Source organism: Zalophus californianus, chromosome 1 (genome assembly GCF_009762305.2).
Source record: "Zalophus californianus isolate mZalCal1 chromosome 1, mZalCal1.pri.v2, whole genome shotgun sequence".
Lineage (NCBI taxonomy): Eukaryota > Metazoa > Chordata > Mammalia > Carnivora > Otariidae > Zalophus > Zalophus californianus.
In genome coordinates this window covers 97,937,723-97,959,890 of record NC_045595.1, presented here as the reverse complement: position 1 = coordinate 97,959,890, position 22,168 = coordinate 97,937,723, and the positions used below count along the sequence as shown (strand labels likewise).

Genomic DNA, 22,168 nt, shown 5'->3' with positions numbered 1-22,168 from the left:
CTTTTTCAACATTCCTCTGGCTATTCGGGGTCTTTTCTGGTTCCATACAAATTTGTTTGGTATGAAACCAAACAAATGGTTTATTTGTCCATTTCTTTGAAAAAAGTGGATGGTATTTTGATGGGGATTGCATTGAATGTGTAGATTGCTCTAGGTAGCATTGACATCTTCACAATATTTGTTCTTCCAATCCATGAGCATGGAATGTTTTTCCATTTCTTTGTGTCTTCCTCAATTTCTTTCATGAGTATTTTATAGTTTTCTGAGTACAGATCCTTTGCCTCTTTGGTTAGATTTATTCCTAGGTATCTTATGGTTTTGGATGCAATTGTAAATGGCATCGACTGCTTGATTTGTCTCTCTTCTGTCTTGTTGTTGGTATATAGAAATGCCACTGATTTCTGTGCATTGATTTTATATCCTGGCACTTTACTGAATTCCTGTATGAGTTCTAGCAGTTTTGGGGTGGAGACTTTTGGGTTTTCCACATAAAGTATTATATCATCTGCAAAGAGTGAGAGTTTGACTTTTTTGCTGATTTGGATGCCTTTTATTTCTTTTTGTTGTCTGATTGCTGTGGCTAGGACTTTTTATTTATTTATTTTTTTTTTTTTTAAGATTTTATTTATTTGAGAGAGAGAGAGAATGAGAGAGAATGAGAGAGAGCACGAGAGGGAAGAGGGTCAGAGGGAGAAGCAGACTCCCCGCTGAGCAGGGAGCCCGATGCGGGACTCGATCCCGGGACTCCAGGATCATGACCTGAGCCGAAGGCAGTCGCTTAACCAACTGAGCCACCCAGGCGCCCCTGTGGCTAGGACTTCTAGTACTATGTTGAATAGCAGTGGTGATAGTGGACATCCCTGCTGCGTTCCTGACCTTAGGGGAAAGCTCTCAGTTTTTCCCCATTGAGAATGATACTCACTGTGGGTTTTTATGATATTGAGGTACGTACCCTCTATCCCTATACTCTGAAGAATTTTTATCAAGAAAAGATGCTGTACTTTGTCAAATGCTTTTTCTGCTTCTATTGAGAGGATCTTATGATTCTTGTTCTTTCTTTTGTTAATGTATCACGTTGATTGATTTGTTTGCAGTCCTTTTTATGGCTGAATAATAGTCCATTCTATGAATACTACATTTTGTTTATCCATTCATCCATTGATGGACATTTGGGTTGTTTCCACTTTGGGGCTATAATAAATAATGCTGCTGTGAATATCCATGTAGAAGTTTTTGATTGAACATATGTTTGCAGTTCTCTTGGGTATACATCCAAATAAGTAGAATTAGTCATATGATAACTCTGTGTTTAACTTTTTATGGAACTACCAAACTGTTTTCCAACTGCTGTTTCCCACCAGCAATATATGAGAGTGCAATTTCTCCACATCTTCCATAATACTTGTTATTGCCCATCTTTTTTATTACAGCAGCCCTGGTGGGTGTAAAGTGAAGTCTCTTTGTGGTTTTCATTTGTGATTCATTAATGACTAATAACATTGGGCATCTTTTCATGTGCCAATCGGCAGTTTGTATATCTTCTTTGGAGAAATGTCTATTCAAGTCCTTTGCTCATTTTTGAGTTATTTTTCTTTTCATCCTTGAGTTGTGTGAGTCCTTTACATCTTCTGTGTATAACGTGCATATTCAGATATTTGATTTGCAAATATGTGCTGTCATTCTGTGGGTTGTCTTTTTAACTTTATAGTGTCCTTGAAACAAAAGTCTTTAATTTTGATCAATTCTAATTTATCTTTTCTACTTTTTCTTTGATTACTTGTGCTTTAGGTGTCATATCTAGGAAACCATTACATAATCTAAGGTCACAAAGATTTATACCTATCTTTTCTTCTAAGAGATTTGTAGTTTTAGCTCTTATATTTAGGTCTTTTTTCCATTTCTGAGTGTTTGTATATGGTATGAGGTAGGGGGTCCATATTCGTTCTTTTGCATGTGGATATCCAGTTGTCTCAGCACTATTTGCTGAAAGACTGTTCTTTTCCCGTTGAATTCTCTTGGCACCCCATTGAATTTTCTTGGCACTCTTTTTATAAATCAGTTGACTGTAGATGTATGGGTTTATTTCTGATCCCTCAGTTCTGTTCTACAGATCTATATGCCATCTTAATCAAAGAACACACTATCTTAATTATCATAGCTTTGTTGTAAGTTTTGAAATTGGGAACTTTGAGTTCCTCCAGCTTTGTTTTTCTTTTCCAACATTGTTTTGTCTGTTCTGATCTCTTGCATTTCTGTATGAATTATAGGATCACCTTGCCTATTTCTGTGAAAATGGCAGCTGGAATTTTTAGAGAGATTATATTGAATCTACAGATCATTTTGGAGAGCATTGTCCTCTTAACAATATTAAGTCTTCCTATCCATGAACGTAAAATGTCTTTCCATTTATTTGTCTTCTTTAATTTCCTTCAATGATGTCTTGTAGGTTTCATTGTACAAGTCTTACATCTTTTAAAAAATTTATTCCTAGTATTTTATTATTTTTAATGCTATTTATTGTCAGGAACTGTTTTCTTTTTTTTTTTTTCAAGATTTTTATTTTTTTAGAGGAAACAGTGAGGGGCAGAGGGGGAGGGAGAGGGAGAGAATCTCCAGCAGACTCTGCACTGAACATGGAGCCCAATGCAGAGCTCAGTCCCACAACCCTGAGTTCATGACCTGAGCCAAAACCAAGAGTCAGACACTTAACCGACTGAGCCACCCAGACACCCCTATTGTCACTGGAACTGTTTTCTTAATTGGTGGTTGGGGGTGGATTGTTCAGTGCTGTTTATAGAGATAAAGCTGACTTTTGTATATTGATCTTATATCCTGCTACCTTGCTGAACTTGTTTACTAGCCCTAATTTTTTGTGGTTTTGGCAAATAGCGATAGTGTTACTTCTTTTTATATAATTTCTTGTATTTCTTTTTCTTACCTAATTGCTGTAGCTAAAACCACCAACATAATGTTGAATGGAAATAGTGAGAGTGAACACCCTTGTTTTGATCTTAGGGGTAAGCTTTCAATCTGTGAGCATTAAGTGTAATGTTAGCTATGGGTTTTGGTAAATGCCCTTTATTGGATGAGGAAGTTCCTTTCTATTCTTTGGTTGTTGATTTTGCCCCCCTTGGAGGGATATTAGATTTTGTCAGTTGCTGTTTCAGTGCTTAATTAATATGGTAGATTCCATTGATTGTTTTTTATGTTGAACCAACCTTGCATTCTTGGAATAAATCCTACCAGGTCTTGGTGTTTAATCTTTTTTATATGCTACAGGATTTGATCTGCTAGTATTTTGTTGAGGATTTTATTTTAGCATTTATATTCATAGAGGATATTTGTCATTTTCTTTTCTTGTGATATCTTTGATTAACACTGACCTTACAGAATGTGGGGAATAACACTTTGGAAGAGCTCAGCTTCATTCTGATCTCTCTGGTGGCTGCCAGGTTATTTTCCACCAAAAAATGCTGGCTGCTATTTTTCAAGGCTACTTAGAGTTGTAGAGTAGGGATTGAGACTACGGCAAGTTAAGCCATAAAGCCCACTGTTGTGAGAGTCAGTCTTTTTTCTTGAGTAAATACCCCCCAGATTGCTACAGGCCTTAGATTAATTTCCATAACTCTAAAAATTTGGATTCGGGTAATTTATGCCCATTTTCTTGTTGCTTTTATGGAGGACAGAATTTTTATTTTATTTTTTTTTATTAACATAATGTATTATTTGTTTTGGGGGTACAGGTCTGTGATTCATCAGTCTTACACAATTCACAACACTCACCATAGCACATACCCTCCCCAGTGTCCATCACCCAGCCACCCCATCCCTCCCACCCCCCTCCACTCCAGCAATGCTCAGTTTGTTTCCTGAGATTAAGAGTCTCTTATGGTTTGTCTCCTGCTCCGGTTTCATCTTGTTTCATTTTCCCCTCCCTTCCCCTGTGATCCTCTGTCTTGTTTCTCAAATTCCTCATATCAGTGAGATCATATGATACTTATCTTTCTCTGATTGACTTATTTCATGTAGCATAATACCCTCTCGTTCCATCCACGTCATTGCAAATGGCAAGATTTCAATTTTTTGATGGCTGCATAATATTCCATCGTATATATACACCACATCTTCTTTATCCATTCATCTGTTGATGGACATCTATGCTCTTTCCATAGTTTGGCTATTGTGGGCATTGCTGCTATAACCATTGGGGTGCACATGCCCCTTCAGATCACTGCATTTCTGTCTTTGGGGTAAATACCCAGTAGTGCAATTCCTGGGTCATAGAGTAGCTCTATTTTCAGTTTTTTGAGCAACCTCCGTACTGTTTTCCAGAGTAGCTGCACCAGCTTGCATTCCCACCAACAGTGTAGGACGGTTCCCCTTCCTCGCCAACATCTGTCATTTCCCGACTTGTTAATTTTAGCCATTCTGACTGGTGTGAGGTGGCATCTCATTGAGGTTTTGATTTGTATTTCCCTGATGCCAAGTGATGTTGAGCACTGTTTCATGTGTCTGTTGGCCATTTGGATGTCTTCTTGGCAGAAATGTCTGTTCATGTCTTCTGCCCATTTCTTGATTGGATTATTTGTTCTTTGATTGTTGAGTTTGATAAGTTCTTTATAGATTTTGGATACTAGGCCTTTATAGAGGACAGAATTTTTAAAAGTCCTTACTCTGACATTTTTGCTGATGTCCCCTCACTACTTTTTGAAATAAATTTTATTCAGCATAATCCAGTTATTTTTTTGTATGTAAACACTTGCCTATTAAGTTACTCTAACCTATATTACAATTTTTTATTAAAAATATGCATATTTTGTTGTTAATATTCTCTTACATAATTTATATATTTTTACTTATTTCAGTCCTTCAGTAGTGTTTACTATGTTTTAGGCACAATAGGGAATGCAGATACAGAGATGAGAATCTTCATCTTGCAGTTAGTTTTTCTCTTGATCAGAATAATCCCAAATTGCTGCAAATTGCTCTTTGTGTTCAAAATATGACTCATTTGTTATTCATTTATTTATTCAGCTTCTATCTATTGAGCTGAATATACAAGGTACTGTTTTAGGTGCTAGGGATATATGACTGAACCAGACAGACAAGTTTTCCAGCCTAGTGGACTTTACATTCTAAGGTGGAGACTGATAAGGGGCAAAAAAAAACCAACCAAAAAACCTATCCAATAAATTCCATAATGTGTAGTAATGATAAGTGCTATGATGAAAAATAAAGCAGATTAAAAGTATAGGTAGGGGGGTGTTTTATAGAATGGTCAAGGAATGCCTCTCTGAGGACATAACATTTGAGCAGAGACCCAAATGAAGGCGAGTGGAATGGGATAAAGTATGTAAAACATTTGCTGAAGAGCTTTCCAGCAGAGGAAATAATCACGTGCAGAGTCCTGAGTCTATTATTATATTTTATACCTGCATATATTTTATGTGTGTGTGTGTGTAATTACATACATATAGTATAAGAATGGTCTTTTTTTTAAGATTTTTTTTATTTGAGAGAGAGAAAGAGCATGAATAGGGGGAAGGGGCAGAGGGAGAGAAGCAGACTCCCCACTGAGCGTGGAACCTGATGACGCAGGACTCGATCCCACTATCCCATGACCACAAGATCATGACCAAAGCCGAAACCAAGAGTTGGATGCTCAACCAACTGAGCCACCCAGGCACCCCAAGAATGGTCTTCTTAAATATTTTTCTAAAAAGCTATTTTCCAAAAAAAAAAAATTGTGGTTTTATAACTTTGGTTCAGTTTGATAACTGCTAAACTATTATTTGCATGAGTATCTATATGTTATTTTTGTTTCTTTTACATTTTAACTATAGTGTCCCTATAAATCTGATAAATATAGCTTAAGGATTTTATATTTAATTGAAATGTGTTGTGATTTTTCTTCAAATTATTATTTACATGAATGTGTGTAAACTACATTATTTGGAATTCCAATTAGTTTTATTGTGTGTGTGTCTCAACAAAGGCTTAATGTCAGTACAAGTTAACTTGCTTTTTCATATCCTCCTTTTTGCAAGATTACTTCCTTCCGTTTCCTCCTTACCTCCCTTACCTCCCTTTCCTCTCCTCCCCTCCCGTTTTTATTTCCCTCTTCTGTTCCCTGTCTTCCTATCTTTGTTCATTTCTTCCCTTCTCTCTTCATCCCATCCGTTCCCTCCTTCCCATCCCTTCTCCCTGCTTCTTTTCTTACCCTCTCTTTCCTCCTTTGTTCCTTCCTCCCTCCTTTCTTCTTTTTTTCCTTTCTTCCTTCCTCTTCTTCTTTTTTTTTTTTTTTTAGATTTTATTTATTTATTTGACAGAAAGAGAGAGCACAAGCAGGGGGAGCAGGAAAGGGAGAAGCAGGCTCCCCGCTGAGCAGGGAACCCAATGCAGGGCTCGATCCCAGGATGTTTAACCAACTGAGCCACCCAGGCACCCCTCTTCCTTCCTCTTCTAATTTATCCTTTTCATTTTTCCTACCATTTTCCCAATTTCCCTTTAACAGGAATAATAAAATAGCTTCCTAGTTTTTCTCTTACTCTCCTATCTATTCATTAAGCCACTGCCATATTTTAATCTCCCTAAAACACAATTCTGATCAGATCACTACTTGCTCAAAACCTTTCTGTGATTGATTGCCCTTTGCCTACCAGATTAGCTCCATTATACTCCTTGACCTCCAGTGGAACTAGTCTATTTAAGAGTTCCATAAATACATTCCATGTTTTTTGCTTCCATTTCTTTTCTCCTATTATTTCCTTTGCCTGGAATGCTTAGCCTCCTACTCTGCCTTTTGCAGACTTACATACTTGGAGACTCAATTACATGTCACCTTTCCTTTTCCCTTATTGTTGTTATCTGTGAGTATCTCTTCTCCTGTTCCTCTACAAGTTTTTCAAAATAAGGGCCTTTGTCTTCTTAGAATTCTTTGAATGTTCAAAACAGCAACACAGTGCCTTGCTGTGGCAAATATTTGGTAAATTTAACTGGTTTGTAGCAATATTTTTCACTTACCAAAATTCTTATTTTCTTGTTTTTAGTTAAAGAAGAGTGTAAGAGTCCTAAAACTGAGAGTCGGTTACAAAAACTGTCAAATAAGCAGGTAAGCTCTCTTAAATCATATTTCTAGTAGCCAACTTTTTGTTACAATTGGTAGCTCTGTGGCATCTGAATTTTGCAGCCCAAATCCATAAGGCGGGGGCTCCTGGGTGGCTCAGTCATTAAGCGTCTGCCTTCGGCTCAGGTCATGATCCCCGCATAGGGCTCCCTGGTCAGCAGGAAGCCTGCTTCTCCCTCTCCCACTCCCCCTGCTTGTGTTCCCTCTCTTGCTGTGTCTCTGTCAAATAAATAAAATCTTTAAAAAAAAAAAAAACAAATCCATAAGGTGTGTGACAAGGAGGTTGCTGAAGTATAGCAACTGCCTGACTTGGATGGGAGGTTACACAATTAGAGTCAGGATTTGGCATTATACACACACACACACACATGCACACACACACACACACACACACACACACATATATTTAATAGTTGGGTGGCCTTGAGCAATTCACTATACCTCTCACAGCCTCAACTGTCTTCATCTTTAAAATGGAGTAAAAATAGATCACTTGTCGCCCTCCATATATGTGGCCTATATATACATACCGTACCTGCATACATACGAACATACTTACATACATGAATGTATGTATATATGTATAAAATATGTGAAAATATGTGTATGTATTCAGTGAATCATTTAGAATCAACATAGCAAAGTTAACGGTTAATTCTGTGGAGTAGCTTGGTAGGAGGAAGCTGAGATCATTTGTTTTACTTTGTATAGTCTCTGCTGATTGATAAGGAGAATATACCCATTTTACAATCAAAGAATAACAAATTTTTACTCCAAAAACATTCACATACACTTACAGTATATGTATTTTCTATATCCATATTATTGTCATACAAAGTTTTTAAAAATTAGATCTCTTATAAGTTAGTAATGTATCAAATTCATAAAAGACATCTTAGCAGAATATTCAGCACATAACAGGGTCTCAGTAAATGGAACCCATTAATATTTAGATACCAGGAAATGGTTGACTTTTAAGGCCTCTTTTTCTGAAACTCTTAGCTGTAATTTCCTTTCTTCTAGAGAAGGGATTTATAAACTTTTTTATGGATTCTTTCTCAGAATAATTTTTTTTTTAAGATTTTATTTATTTATTTGACAGAGAAAGACACAGCGAGAGAGGGAACCCAAGCAGGGGGAATGGGAGAGGGAGAAGCAGGCTTCCTACTGAGCCAAGAGCCCAATGCCGGGCTCGATCCCAGGACCCTGGGATCATGACCTGAGCCGAAGGCAGACGCTTAACAACTGAGCCACCCAGGCGCCCCAGAATAATGTTTTTAATGCTAAAATAAAATACATAAGATTTGAAAGAAAATTAATTATATTGAAATACAATTAGAATCACCTCTATTGCCTACATTCGTAATTGAAGGAAAACTTCTAAATTCATATAGAAGTTAATGAAGATAAAGATCTAAGTTTTTTCCTCATCCAAGTTTATAGGTCCCCTTCTTGTGATGTAAAAGAAAATGGCACATAAAATATTGGCAGCAATTTATTTACAACACTATTAAGTAACAGCTATTTTATTTGCACAGAAAGCTCATTCTTACTCTTTTATAGATGCTTGGAGGGCCTGCCAAATGTAATATTAAGCTATTGAAGAGAAATGAAAGTGCAGAAGTCTCAGAAAACCAGAAGGTTGTGACCAGTTACTCAAATGCTATTGATAAGGTAAAAGACCATTTATTCAATTTCTCTTCTTGAACTCTACTGGGAAGATGATTAAGTGAACATTAAATGATCATTTTTGTACCTAAAATTCTTAACTTTTTCCATGTCCTTATATTTTCATCTTCATGCACAAAATATTTATTCTTTTAGCCTAACCCTGGAATTGAGAACTTTTTAGCATCCTTGAATATCTCCAAAGAAAATGAAGTACAGTCATCTCATCATGAAGAGCCTCCAAGTGAAGAACTTTTGTCACCACAATCTTTTGCTATGGTTCGTATTTTGTGGGAGCTTTTATACTATAGTAATTTCACTGTTGTGGCCTATGCGTACATACCCCATGCAACTGTTAAACAGTTTTGTCTCCCGTGTACTGGTGTGTTACATCATTATTGTCATTTTGTGAGGAAAACCAGGCTGCCCTGGGCAATTTAGCTGTCTGGTTTTTTGTTTGTTTTCCTCTTTAAACCATATAGCTCCCTTGCTTTTCAAACATTGCTACCAGGCAATTTGGTTAGGTTAAGCAAAAGGATTAAGTATTGTTTCTATGGCAGGAAATGTGGGTATTTTTTTTCAACTCTAGACTGTTGATTTCACTTAACTCCTATCTGAATGTAGTTACCATCTTAATTTTTAACAATGGAACTCATTAAAAGAAGGGTTTATAAGCTCTGTAAGTCTAATGTTAACTTTTCTCTACCTACCCCCACCATCTCCATACCATTTTCAAAACAGAAGGGAACTCGGATGCTTAAAGAAATACTAAAAATTGATGGCTCTGATGCTGTGGACCATAAAAATGAAATGAAGCAGTTTGGTAATGAAGTCACTGTTTCCTCTAATAGAAGAGATGAATATGGACCTTCCTCCCAGGCTAAACAAAATAAGAAATTAAGTACGTAAACTAAGTACTATTACTAATAACCAATATCATTTCAAAACTGCGATTCATTTGGGTTTTTTTTGGTCATGTGCTTTTTGAAGATAAAACTACTTACATTTTTTTTTTTTAAAGATTTTGTTTATGTATTTGACAGAGAGCGACACAGTGAGAGAGGGAACACAAGCAGGGGGAATGGGAGAGGGAGAAGCAGCTTCCTGCCGAGCAGGGAGCCCGATGTGGGGCTCGATCCCAGGACCCTGGGATCATGACCTGAGCCGAAGGCGCCCCCAAAACTACATACATTTTTAAAAGAGCATAATTAAGAGTAACAAATAAGAGTATAATTTTTATGCTTGTGTCATTAAATAGTAATATAACTGTAACCAATAGATCTGTAGTCCCTGTCTTGTGATTAAATTGTGCTGTTGCAGATATTCTGTAGTACCCAAACCTAGAAAAGTTTTCACATTCTAGTTTTTTTCTCAGTAATTTAAAAACAATTATGTAACTTTAAATACATTATTTAACTTTATAAAGATTTTAAGATTTTTTTTTCTATTTACAAAATGAGAATAACATTGCAAATGACTTATGATAATTATATGATACATATAAAGCAGTTAGCACTGTGTCTGGCATATTATAGGTACCAATAATTGATATCAATACTATGTTACAATAGCTTGACCAACATAAAAATAGAAAAAGCTATAAAATCAATTAAAAATAATTAATAGAGTGGTGCCTGGGTGGCTCAGTCGGTTTAAACGTACAACTCTTGATTTTGGCTCAGGTCATGATCCTCAGGGTTGTGGGATCAAGCCCTGCATCAGCCTCTGTGCTGCGCAAGGAGCCTGCTTGGGATTCTCTCTCTCCTTTACCCTCTGCCCCAACCCCCTTTCTCTCTCCCTCTCTTAAAAAAAAAAAAAATTAAGGTAGACATTGGAAAGTAGGTACTTATCTTAAAACTGTGAAGCCTGTAGCATACCATCTGGCACATAGCCAGATTTTAATACACGTCCATCATTGCTTCTACTCTCTGTGTCCCCTGTACTTTAGTATTTTGCCTGTGTAAATTATCTGCAGAAGCCTCCTAGGAAGAATGACTAATATAAAAGTAAGTGGGGACAGAAGTTTCTAGAGGTAAAGAACATTTTGAAATAAACCGATATGAGTTCATTAAGGATCAAAATCAGAGCTTAGCTTCGTTTATTTTCTATTTTAGTGAATATTAGAATAAATAATTTAAAATTCCAGTAACTATTAGGAAACTATCATGGTGACATACATGCTCTTAAAATAGAACAAAATAAAAATTTTAAAACAAAACTGGAAAAAGATGGTTCCACTGTAATAAACAAGTAACTTTATTTCAGAATAGTGAAGAATATCATATCTCTTAGAGTCAAGAGCTCAGAATCCAGCCCAAATTACAGAGCTAATAAGTTCTGTGACTTTGGACAAGCCACTTACCTTTTTTTAATCTTTAATAATAAGAGACTTAGTTTCATTCTTCACTGGGATATATGCTCTTGTTCTGTTTTTGTTGATCATAAAGAAAGTGAACTTTTAGAATGTTTTTATCATCATGTATGATTAATCAGTTATAATCATCTAAAAATCTCTATTGAATTCTTGGTAATTTTAGGAAATACTAAATAATTCCTGTATTTGCTTCATGAGAGATTCCTCTATTTTTTTTTTTTTTTAAGATTTTATTTATTTGAGAGAGGATGAGAAACAGCATGAGAGGGGAGAGGGTCAGAGGGAGAAGCAGGTGTGGGACTCAGTCCCGGGACTCCAGGATCATGACCTGAGCTGAAGGCAGTTGCTTAACCAACTGAACTACCCAGGCGCCCCAAGAGATTCCTCTTTTAACCTTTTAACAATTTTCTGCTTGCTGTCTATAAAACCCTATAATAATCACACAGTTCAGTATGTAATTTAATATATATATATATATATCCTTTTCTGTTTTTTGGTAGCATCTTATATGAATAAACCTCACAGTACTAGCGAATACCATAATGTTCAGTCTATGGACCATGTGTGTTGGCCTGCTCCCAGCCATATCCCTCCTGTGTCCACACCAGTAACTGAACTTTCTCGAATTTGTTCCCTTGTTGGAATGCTACAACCAGATTTCTCCTTTCTTAGAACACCACAGGTATAGTATATTACTGTTACATTTATATAACTTCTTTAACACTGAACTTAAATAAATTGACTGAAAATCTTTGGCAAAAATAATATAATGGAGCTGGGGTTTTTTGTTTTTTTTTTTTTACTTTATGAGCAGCATAGATTTTTACTTCCCACTATCGCTCACTCATATTTATGCCAGAGCCCACAGAGATGCTCACAGAGGAACCTGGGCACCATGTACCCTAGACAGATTGATAGAGCTAGGGATCTTGGTCTACAGCAGTAGTTTTCAAACTTTTGGCCTCATAAACTCCCACTTTTTTTTTGAAGACCCCCCAAATTTTTGTTTACTTGTGTTATGTCCTTATTAACTCTATTAGAAATTGAAACTGAAAAAAATTAAAAATATTTATTAAAAATAACTTCAAAAATTTAGGAGTAGCACTGCTCCACAGTTTTGCAAATCTTTTCCATCCCTAGCTTAACGGAAGAACTAGATTCTCATATCTGCTTCTTATTATCAATCTCTTATGATATGTTTTGGTTGAAATACCTGAAGAAAATCTGGCCCCAAACAGATTGATAGAGAAAGGGAGAGAATTTTAATAACCTTTTCAGATAATGGATATTTTTTGATACTACATTTAAAAGTGGTATTTTCTTAGAAGTTAGTTGCAATGTAGAATCTAAAGCTATATCAGTGAGTTTTCTGTCCTCTGTATACTTGTGAGAAACTAAGAGTGGAAAGGACAAATAGCACCTTAATATTATTATGAAAATAGTTTCGACCTCAAGGACCTCCTGAAAGGGTTTCAGGCTCCCCAGACTGCACCTTGAGAACCACTTACTACAGGAAAGGTTGTTTTATCCTCTTTATATCCAAGTTCTTGATACATTCTCACCTAAAACAGAAAGCAATCTTAAACTAATATTATTACATAAAAATGACTACCTTTTTAAAAAAGAATTTAAAAAAAATTTTTTTGAAGAAAAAAATGTATAATAGAGAGTTATAACTTAAATGTGAACGTAAAATTGGTCATTACCACTAAGTCTTTTAGATTTTGGCAGTTAATTCATATTAATGAAATATCTGCTATTCGGAGGACAGTGTAAAGCACGAGTCAGCAAATTTTTTTTTCAAGGGCCAAATAGTAAATATTTTAGGCTTTGTGGTCTCTGTCACAGCTCCTTAGCTGGGCTGTTATAGTACGAAAACAGACACAGGCAATACATGAAAGAATGGACTTGGCTGTATTGCAAAAAAACAAACAAAAACTCTTACTTACAAACACGAGCAAAAGGCCCAGTTTCCAATCCTTGGTATAAAGAAAAATTTTATTGGCTTTCGTTTGCATTAGGATTCTTGACCCTTCAGCTAGCTTAAAGAGCATTTTATTTTGTAAACATTGCAAGATAAGGAAACAATTCTAAAGTTTTTGCAGGGCAACCCAAAACTAAATTGATTGCTCTTTTGAATTTTTGAATTTTTTACAGAATGTCACATGCTTGTTTAGACTAAGCTTGGAGGGGAGGAGGTCAATGTCCTAGAAAGATAACTTCATAGACATTCATATTCTCTTTTTTAGACAATGACAGTTTGCCAGGTAAAATTATCTAATGGCTTACTGGTACACGGGCCACAGTGCCATTCTGAAAATGAAGCCAAGGAAAAAGCCGCACTTTTTGCTTTACAACAATTGGTAAGAATTGATCATGACTTCTCTACTAAACTTCCAATTAATCTCTATAGATGTTTTGGTTGCATTGTCTTCTAACTTTTAAATACTTCCATAGGGCTCCTTAGGAGTGAATTTCCCTTTGCCTCCACCAATATTTCCAAATTATCCTCCTGCTGTACCACCCGGAACCGTTCCCCCTGTTTTTCCTCAACCTACTGGTAAGGTATTTGGCTCTTCTGATTATTTGTTATTGGGGCGCCTGTGTGGCTCGGTCGGTTAAGTGTCTGCCTTTGGCTCAGGTCATAATCCTGGAGTTCTGGGATCGAGTCCTCATCGGGCTTCTTGCTCAGTGGGGAGTCTGCTTCTCCCTCTCCCTCTGCCTCCCGCCTCATGCTCTCTCTCTCACTTGCTTTATCTCAAATAAATAAATACAATCTTTAAAAAATAAAATAAATATTTGTTAATGAGTTAACTGTTTTTAGAAAGTTATTTTAAGAAGCATCATTTTGAGAAAACCAAAAAATTTCTTTAAATGTCTAAGGAATGTAAGAAGGAATTGGGAGAAGTAAGTCTGAAACCAGAGCCTGCAGATTCATCTAGAAATATCATTCCCCTTCTACAGCTTCCAGTGTGGCTAAAGTAGGCTGTTCTTTGTTCTGGGCAGCCTCTTATTCCCCAGTAGCTGCCAACAGATGAATTTGGGTTTAAGTCAGACATCAAAACACAGGTGGGGAAAGGGGAGAGAGAACAGAGGTGGAAGGGAAGGAATAAACAGGTAAGGCTTTGAAGCTGTGGGTATGAAACTGCCCTTGATGATGAAGGAAATGAAGAATGAAGGAGTTTTTAAGCTTACTGTGTATCTCTTAATATTCTCTCATAACTGTCGTCCTCCTTCAAATGTAGAGCCTGAGTTCTCAAGCAGGTAGCTCCCTGCTTCCTGTAGCCATTTGGGGTCTTCCTAATGTTCTGAGGGAATGAAAAGGTCACTGTGGAATCAGGATGGTTTTTTGTCCAGGCTCTTTTATTAACTAACTTTGAGAAAATCATATAAGTTCTTTGGAACTCCATTTTCTTATTTATGCTAGACTGTATCCAGGATTTCTTTGAGACTACCATTTTGTAATTTTATGATTCTAAATCTTTAGCTCATTAAACATGACTTTTATCACCTCTTTTTCCTAATAGCATTTGGCTTCTTTATATCCTAATCATTATCATTTTAAAACCAATCATTTGTTTATTTCAAGTTTAGAAAATTTCTGAGCCTACTGTGTGCCAGGTATTATTCTAGGAGCTCTGTATATCTAATCTTCACTACAAGCATTAGAAAATTTAATAATGCTAATTAAACAAGTTATCTCTTCTCTTTGCTCAAACTATATGAAACTGAACAGTAAGTGATTTTAAAAGCGTAAACCTACAAGGACAGAGAGGTGAAAGAGGAGATACCAGCAGGTTAGAAATTTGAAGAGAGTTTGTGATAAAAGCAATTGAAGGAGTAGAAACTAATTTCATAGAGCAGTGGTAAGTCATAAACTAAAGTATCTTAATGAGTTGATGAGCAGCTCATCCCTCACAAATCCCAAGAGATTCAGAACTTGGAAGTGTCAGAAGCTATCAGAGCTTCCAGTGAGGCATGGGCTGAAAAGAGGAGGATTGTTTCAAAGTCTATATTTGGAGGAATGCGACTCCTCCTCAGATCCCTCCCCCACACAGCCAGGCAGTTGCCTCTTCAGGCAGAGCACTGGAGGTATGTTCTCCAGAGGGCTCCCTAAATATGGGGACACCAGGCACAGAGTAGAGATAGAAGGCTGAAAACTGATATTAAGGTAAAGCTCCTTTTCCCCAGCCTATTCTCAGTTTGTAGCCAGCCATAGCTCAGATAGGAAGTGGGAAGATGGTTCTTTTCAGAAACTTACTGGACTCTGAAGAAAAGACCTGGTGACTTTTGGAAGATATTCCAACGAAAAGGCTGCTTACTACCAAGTAAGAAGTGGATCTCTCTAGGACTGTTCTAGAGAGAAGCCCTCAAGTCATGTAGCCCCTTAACACAAACACTGCTTCTAATCACAGTTTTAGTGCCTTGCTCTTTAATATGAATAGATACTAGACTGTGAGAGATCCTGAACATTTTGGAGAAATCTCTAAAATTAAATGAGAAAGCCCAAAGTAAAGAGAAATGAAAGGGACCTAGAAATAGAGGTAATGTAGGAAATAAGACTTCAAAGATAGCTCATAGTTAATATACTTAGATAAAACAGTATTGCAACCAAAACATAAGAAAGAACGTAAGGGGGAGAAAAAGACTAATTGGAGAATAAGAACTAAATTGTTAAGTTGAAATTTTAAATTCCAATAGATAAAGCTTTAGCAAAGCCGAAGAAATCTCAGGAGACCAGAGAAAAACTGGAAAATCAGAAAGAAGGGAGATTTAGAGGAAGAGTACAAGATCCAGTACCCATCTAATTGGAGTTCCAGAACAATAAACCAGAGACAAACGGAAAGGAAGAAAGTATCAAAGAAATAAGATAAAAACATTTCCTGGACTAAAGGACATGCAACTCTAAATTGAAAGGGCCACCAAATGCTTAGCACGGTGAATGAAAAGAGGTAGAGATTGCCTTGAAATTGAGAATACCAGTGATACAGAGGATGTCTGAAGAGAACTGAGAAGTATTTGAGCATTGAATACATCAAAATTCTGAGGCAAAATTAAGTTTTATCATAGATTTCTTTGTATAGCCGAACTATGAATCTAGTGCAAGGTAGAATAAAGACATTTTTAGACAGGCAGATCAACTTCTTATGCACCCTTTCTTAAGAAGCTAGAGGATTGGGGCGCCTGGATGGCTCAGTCGTTGAGCGTCTGCCTTCGGCTCAGGTCATGATCCCAGGGTCCTGGGATCGAGCCCCATATCGGGCTCCCTGCTCCGCGGGAAGCCTGCTTCTCCCTCTCCCACTGCCCCTGCTTGTGTTCCCTCTCTCGCTGTGTCTCTCTCTGTCAAATAAATAAATAAAATCTTTAAAAAAAAAGAAGAAGAAGCTAGAGGATTATAAACAAAGTAGTTGTAAGAGAGGGAGAGAAAGAAAAGGAGAAAGAAAAAAGGAAGACACAAAGAAAGAAAGAAAAAAGAAAAGAAAAAACCGTGAGATACAGCACAAGAGATCTCGTATACTTACGCAATGAATGGAAGTCCCAGCATGTCAGCTGCTCAGCAGGTCTAGAAAGTAGTCCCAGTTGGAAGAGAAGAGGTGGGGTCTTGGAAGGTAAGATAGTTATCTGATAAATGGGTGGCATTTGGAAAAACATCAAGGCTAAGTACATAGAAGACTAAGAAGTTTTAAAAAGATAATTATTTTTAAAAGAGTAAAAAAAAGTTTTACAACAAAAGAACATAATCAGGGTACCCTGTTTGGCTCTGCAATGACAGTATTTACACAACCACATACTGTAAACCCCTCTTATATATTTAAACAAATATTGTGATATGTTTATATTGGAAGGACAGAGCTAGTAGTAAGGGGTTGTATAAAATAATTTTGATTTTGATCTATCTTAATAGGAAGTCAGTAGACCTAAAAATGCCTAACATTGAAAAATCAGTAGTAGTAGAAGCAAATTATTGAACAGTGGTGGAAATAAATAGCTAAAACAGTTAAACCTGGGATATTGTACTATGTTGAAAATCTTTTTACTACAATGTGTATGTACTACTTTGACTTTTTAAGAAAATGTAATTTGTCTAAGGACATAAGTTCCTGAGTAGCAAAACTGGCATTCAAACCCAAGTCTTTCTGATTCCAAAGTCCATGCTTTTGTTACTGTACTGCACTGGCGTTTCTTTGCCTGTATAAACAAAGCTTTAGTCATAAAATTTTTTTTAAGATTTTTTATTGATTTATTTGACAGAGAGACAGCGAGAGAGGGAACACAAGATGGGAGTGGGAGAGGGAGAAGCAGACTCCCTTCTGAGCAGGGAGCCTGATGTGGGGCTCGATCCCAGGACCCTGGGACCATGACCTGAGCCGAAGGCAGCCGCTTAACCGACTGAGCCACCCAGGCGCCCTAGTCATAAAATTTTTATGACTAAATAAATCTGATGTTTTCATATAGCTCAAGGGAGTAAGTTCACTGTGACTTCCAAAATCTAATTTGACAGGCTTTTCACTTTCAAAAATGAACCCAGTAACTATATATACATTTTTAGTATAACTAGTATAATTATATGCTTAACTGACTGAACCACTCAGGCGCCCCTATTTATTTATTTTAGGGAGCCTGGGTGGCTCAGTTGGTTAAGCTACTGCCTTCGGCTCAGGTCATGATCCTGGAGTACTAAGATCGAGTCCTGCATTGGGCTCCCTGCTCGGTGGGGAGTCTGCTTCTCCCTCTGACCCTCCCCCACCTCTCATGCTCTCTCTCTCTCTCAAATAAATAAATAAAAGTCTTTTTAAAAAAAGATTTTATTTATTTGAGAGAGAGGGAGAGAGAGAGCACCAGCGCCAGCAGGGGGAGGGGCAGAGGGAGAAGGAGAGGGAATCTCAAGCAGACTCCACACTGAGTGCAGAGCCCGACATGGGGCTCGATCTCACAACCATGAGATCATGACTGAGCTGAAAGCAAGAGTCAGAAACTCAACTGACCCAGCCACTCAGGGGCCCCAGGAATCTGTATTGTTAACAAGCTCCACAGGTGGATTTTTATGCAGTCACTACCAGTGCAGCATTTGGGAACTACTACATTAAATGACAAGTTTGGGACATCTGGGTAGCTCAGTCGATTAAACGTCTGACTCTTGATTTCAGCCCAGGTCATGATCTCAGGGTCGTGGGATAGATCCCCACATCAGGCTCCACTTTGGGCATGGAGCCTGCTTAAAATTCTCTTTCTCGGGGTTCCTGGGTGGCTCAGTCGTTAAGCGTCTGCCTTCAGCTCAGGTCATGATCCCAGGGTCCTGGGATCAAGCGCTGCATTGGGCTCCCTGCTCCGCGGGAAGCCTGCTTCTCACTCTCCCACTCGCCCTGCTTGTGTTCCCTCTTTCTCTGTCTCTCTGTCTGTCAAATAAATAAATAAAATCTTAAAAAAAAAAAAAGATTCTCTTTCCGTCTCCCTCTGCCCCTCCCTCCCCTCTAAAAACAAACAAAATCGGATTTTCTTGGGTTCCTCAAAATATTAAGAATAGAGGTACCATATAATCCAGCAATTCCACTTCTGGGTATTTACCTAAAGAAAACAAAAACACAGGCGCGGCGCCTGGGTGGCTCAGATGGTTAAGCATCTGCCTTCGGCTCAGGTCATGATCCCAGGGTCCTGGGATCGAGTCCCACATCGGGCTCCCTGCTCCTTGGGAGCCTGCTTCTCCCTCTGCCTCTCTCTCTCTCTCTCTCTCTCTCTCTCTCTCTCTCTCTCTCTCGGGAGCCTGCTTCTCCCTCTGCCCCTCTCTCTCTCTCTCTCTCTCTCTCTCTCTCTCTCTCTGCCTCTCATGAATAAATAAAAAAAAAATCTTAAAAAAAAAGAAAACAAAAACACTAATTCAGAAAGATGTATGCACGCTTATGGAAGAAACCTGAGTGTCCATCAAAGTAAAACAGAAAAACAAATGCCGTATGATTTCATTTATTTGTAGAATCTAAAACAAAACAGAAACAGACTCACAAATACAGATTAAACGTGGTGGTTAGAGGAGAAGGGAATGGGGGGATGGGCAAACAGGTGAAGGGACTAAGAGGTATAAACTTCCAGTTATAAAATAAAGAAGTCACAAAGATGAAAAGTACAGCAGAGGGAATATATTCAATAATATTATAATAACTTTGTATGGTGACAGGTAGTAACCACACTTACAGTGAGCACTTTGTAATGTATCTGTCAAATCACTGTTGTACACCTGATACTCATATTATATTGTATGTCAGCTATACTTCAAAAAATACAGATTCCTGGGCCCTTCTGAGTGGTTTACTAGGCCTGCGGCCTTGCCCAGGAGTCTGTATTAGACAAACTCCCCGGGTGATTCCAATACACAAATCAGTTTTGGAAACCACAATTCAGTGTACTTTTAAGAAACAAAATGTAATTTTTTTAAATCCTTTAATTACAAGTACTAGAATAGGAAAAAGATTCTACATGTCATATGAAAGTGATCAGAGTTCAAGACTTGAGCTTTTTTGGTTTTTTTGTAGGCTGGGATCACTATGGAAGCAACTTAGCATTGGGGGCAGGTGAGATCTTTAAGATTTCTGTCTTTGTGCCCTGGCTTTTCTCCCCAAAGGGACATAATCCTTTTATTATTTTTTTAAATAGTATCAAATATTCCTAAAGCTCATATAAGTATATGGTACTATTGGCCTTTGTAGGCCAGACAACATAAATGACAAGTTGTCTTATGTAGATAGTTCACAGTCCTAACGGGGGCTCCCGAGGTGGAATGTTGTAAGCAAAATTAATCAGTCAAGTGTAGGCCCATTGCCAAGATGGGGAAAAAGAAACCACAAAAGGGTAGCTGAAGGAGATCTTAAATTTCGGGACTTTGATGATACCCATTTTACTAAAAAAGAAATTATCCATGATTTTTAACAGCTAATATAATGCCTTCATCATCTCATCTCTTTGGCTCCATGCCATGGGGACCACCAGTGCCAGTTCCTGGGAAGCCATTTCATCATACTTCATATTCTGGGACCATGCCCATGGCTGGGGGAATGCCAGGTGGTGTGCACAATCAGTTCATACCTCTACAGGTGAGACCTGAAAAGACAATTACTATATTTTTAAGAGAGTTAATTTGTTAATGCTTAAGAACTATTGAGAAAAATTTGTTTAATTATTACTGATTGAATGCCAACCAGAAGCCCAGTACTAGTTTGGGTGCTAAGAATATATATTAATGACTGGTGGTCAGGGCGCCTGTCTGGCTCAGTCAGTAGATCATGCAACTCTTGATCTCAGGGTCATGAGTTTAAGACCCACATTGAGTGTAGAGATTAAAAAATATATTTATATATATATATATATTTTTTTTTACATAATCTCTACACTCTACACATAATCTCTCTCTATTTTTTTAAAAAAGAATATATATTATGACCAGCAGTGACCAGTAATAATTACAGCAAGTATTTTCTAGCACAAAGTGATTTTAAAATCAGGAATATAAATTTTCTTTATTTTTAAGTTAGGGAGAATTTTAAAATTTCTTTTAATTTCTGAAGTCTGGTTTGGAGACTATTAAGTGGAAGTCACAAGTCAGCATAATTGACAGATATTAGCAACATGGTTTATGACATTAGTTTTTTCTGTGTACATTGTTAATTAACGACACTTTTATTCCTTAAAGGTTACTAAAAAAAGGGTTGCAAATAAAAAGAACTTTGAGAGTAAGGAGGTCCAGAATTCTCAAGCTACCCCGCTTCAGACTAGCCAGCCAGGGTCTTCCATTGTCACCAAAGTGATTCCACAGGAGAGTTCATCAGCTTCCTTAAAGTCCTCTCAGATTACTCAACCTGCATCTTCTTTTCAAGCTGAAGCTGCCTCCCAAGGCCATAGTATGTCTCATCACAAGTCCACACCAAGCTCATCTTCAAGAAGAAAATCAAGAAAACTGGCCGTCAATTTTGGCGTTTCTAAACCTTCTGAATAAATTTGGTACTTGGAATTAAATTAATTTCTTTCCTTTCCACCCACCTTTTTAGAAATCCGTATCTGTGTCTCATAAAAAATTAGAGTGTACTATTTTAAAATAGTATGTTTTGATTAAAAATTTTCTTTTCAATTAAAATTTTTAATTTGTTGTCAGGCACTTTTCATGCTATATCAAATTGTGCATCTTAAATGTGCAGTTTTACATCAGTTATACCTCAGTAAAGCTGTAAAAAAGAAAAACTAAATTAAACCTTGTGTTAAAATAGTATCAGTGGACTAAGCATTAAAATGTACCACTCTAACTCGGCCTCTCATCAATAGAAGTATCCTGAACTATGAATTAGACATCATAGTGCAATAATAATAAAAAAAAATTTTACACTATTGAGGGATAATTAAATGGAGCATGAAAATTGGGCCTCAAGTGTAATCTACTGAATGTGGATTTTATTTCTCTTTTTAATGATGTGACAGGTTTGTCAGGAGAATGGCTCTTAAAGTATTTTAACTTACATTTTGTTTTCTCTGAGGGTCCTTTAGACCTGCTGTGAAATGATCACACTTGTGGTGGTGCTGCCAGTTTTGCTTTATTCTAAATTTTGTACCAAAGCAACTTTAGAATACTGATCAGAATATTTCAATTAACTGCTTAGAACTATAAATAGCAACCTAGATTTGAGCAAGTAATTACAATTTTTTAGATTATTCAAGAACCAGCATTAGAAATTTCTAATAAAATTAAGTTTCAAAATCTACAGGGTACAAGGACTACAAATTAATCTTCTAATAGAATAAAGTAAAATATATTAGTCATGTTGTTAGTTGAAATAAACTGTGTTATTCTTTTGTATAGCTTTTTACCTGCTTAAACATACATGAGAGCTTCTTTGTTGGTCCATGTGTAGTGAGTGCTTCTTGAGACTGATGAAATTCTAATTTTTTAAAAAATTCTGAGGTGTGCTAAATACAGGCACAATCAGTTTGTAATGTACTTTATTTACATGACAAACGCCTGT

The 22,168-nt window shown here is 37.0% G+C and overlaps 1 protein-coding gene across 3 annotated transcripts in view; it reads left to right on the top strand.

The window, feature by feature from the left end:
- The window catches only part of XRN1 (5'-3' exoribonuclease 1), a 107,462-nt gene extending 85,497 nt beyond the window's left edge, over positions 1 to 21,965 (top strand). Inside the window, exons 34-43 of one of the 3 annotated variants that reach the window (XM_027583129.2) lie at positions 7,050 to 7,111; positions 8,690 to 8,800; positions 8,951 to 9,073; positions 9,536 to 9,695; positions 11,669 to 11,850; positions 13,418 to 13,531; positions 13,626 to 13,728; positions 19,694 to 19,732; positions 20,091 to 20,251; positions 20,848 to 21,965. In XM_027583129.2, coding sequence (XP_027438930.2) covers positions 7,050 to 7,111; positions 8,690 to 8,800; positions 8,951 to 9,073; positions 9,536 to 9,695; positions 11,669 to 11,850; positions 13,418 to 13,531; positions 13,626 to 13,728; positions 19,694 to 19,732; positions 20,091 to 20,251; positions 20,848 to 21,150 — 1,358 coding nt within the window. In that variant the 3' untranslated portion in view covers positions 21,151 to 21,965. The remainder of the gene's footprint in view (positions 1 to 7,049; positions 7,112 to 8,689; positions 8,801 to 8,950; positions 9,074 to 9,535; positions 9,696 to 11,668; positions 11,851 to 13,417; positions 13,532 to 13,625; positions 13,729 to 19,693; positions 19,733 to 20,090; positions 20,252 to 20,847) is intronic. The other 2 variants (XM_027583130.2, XM_027583131.2) reach the window with 2 other exon arrangements.
- The last annotated feature ends 203 nt before the right edge of the window (positions 21,966 to 22,168 follow it).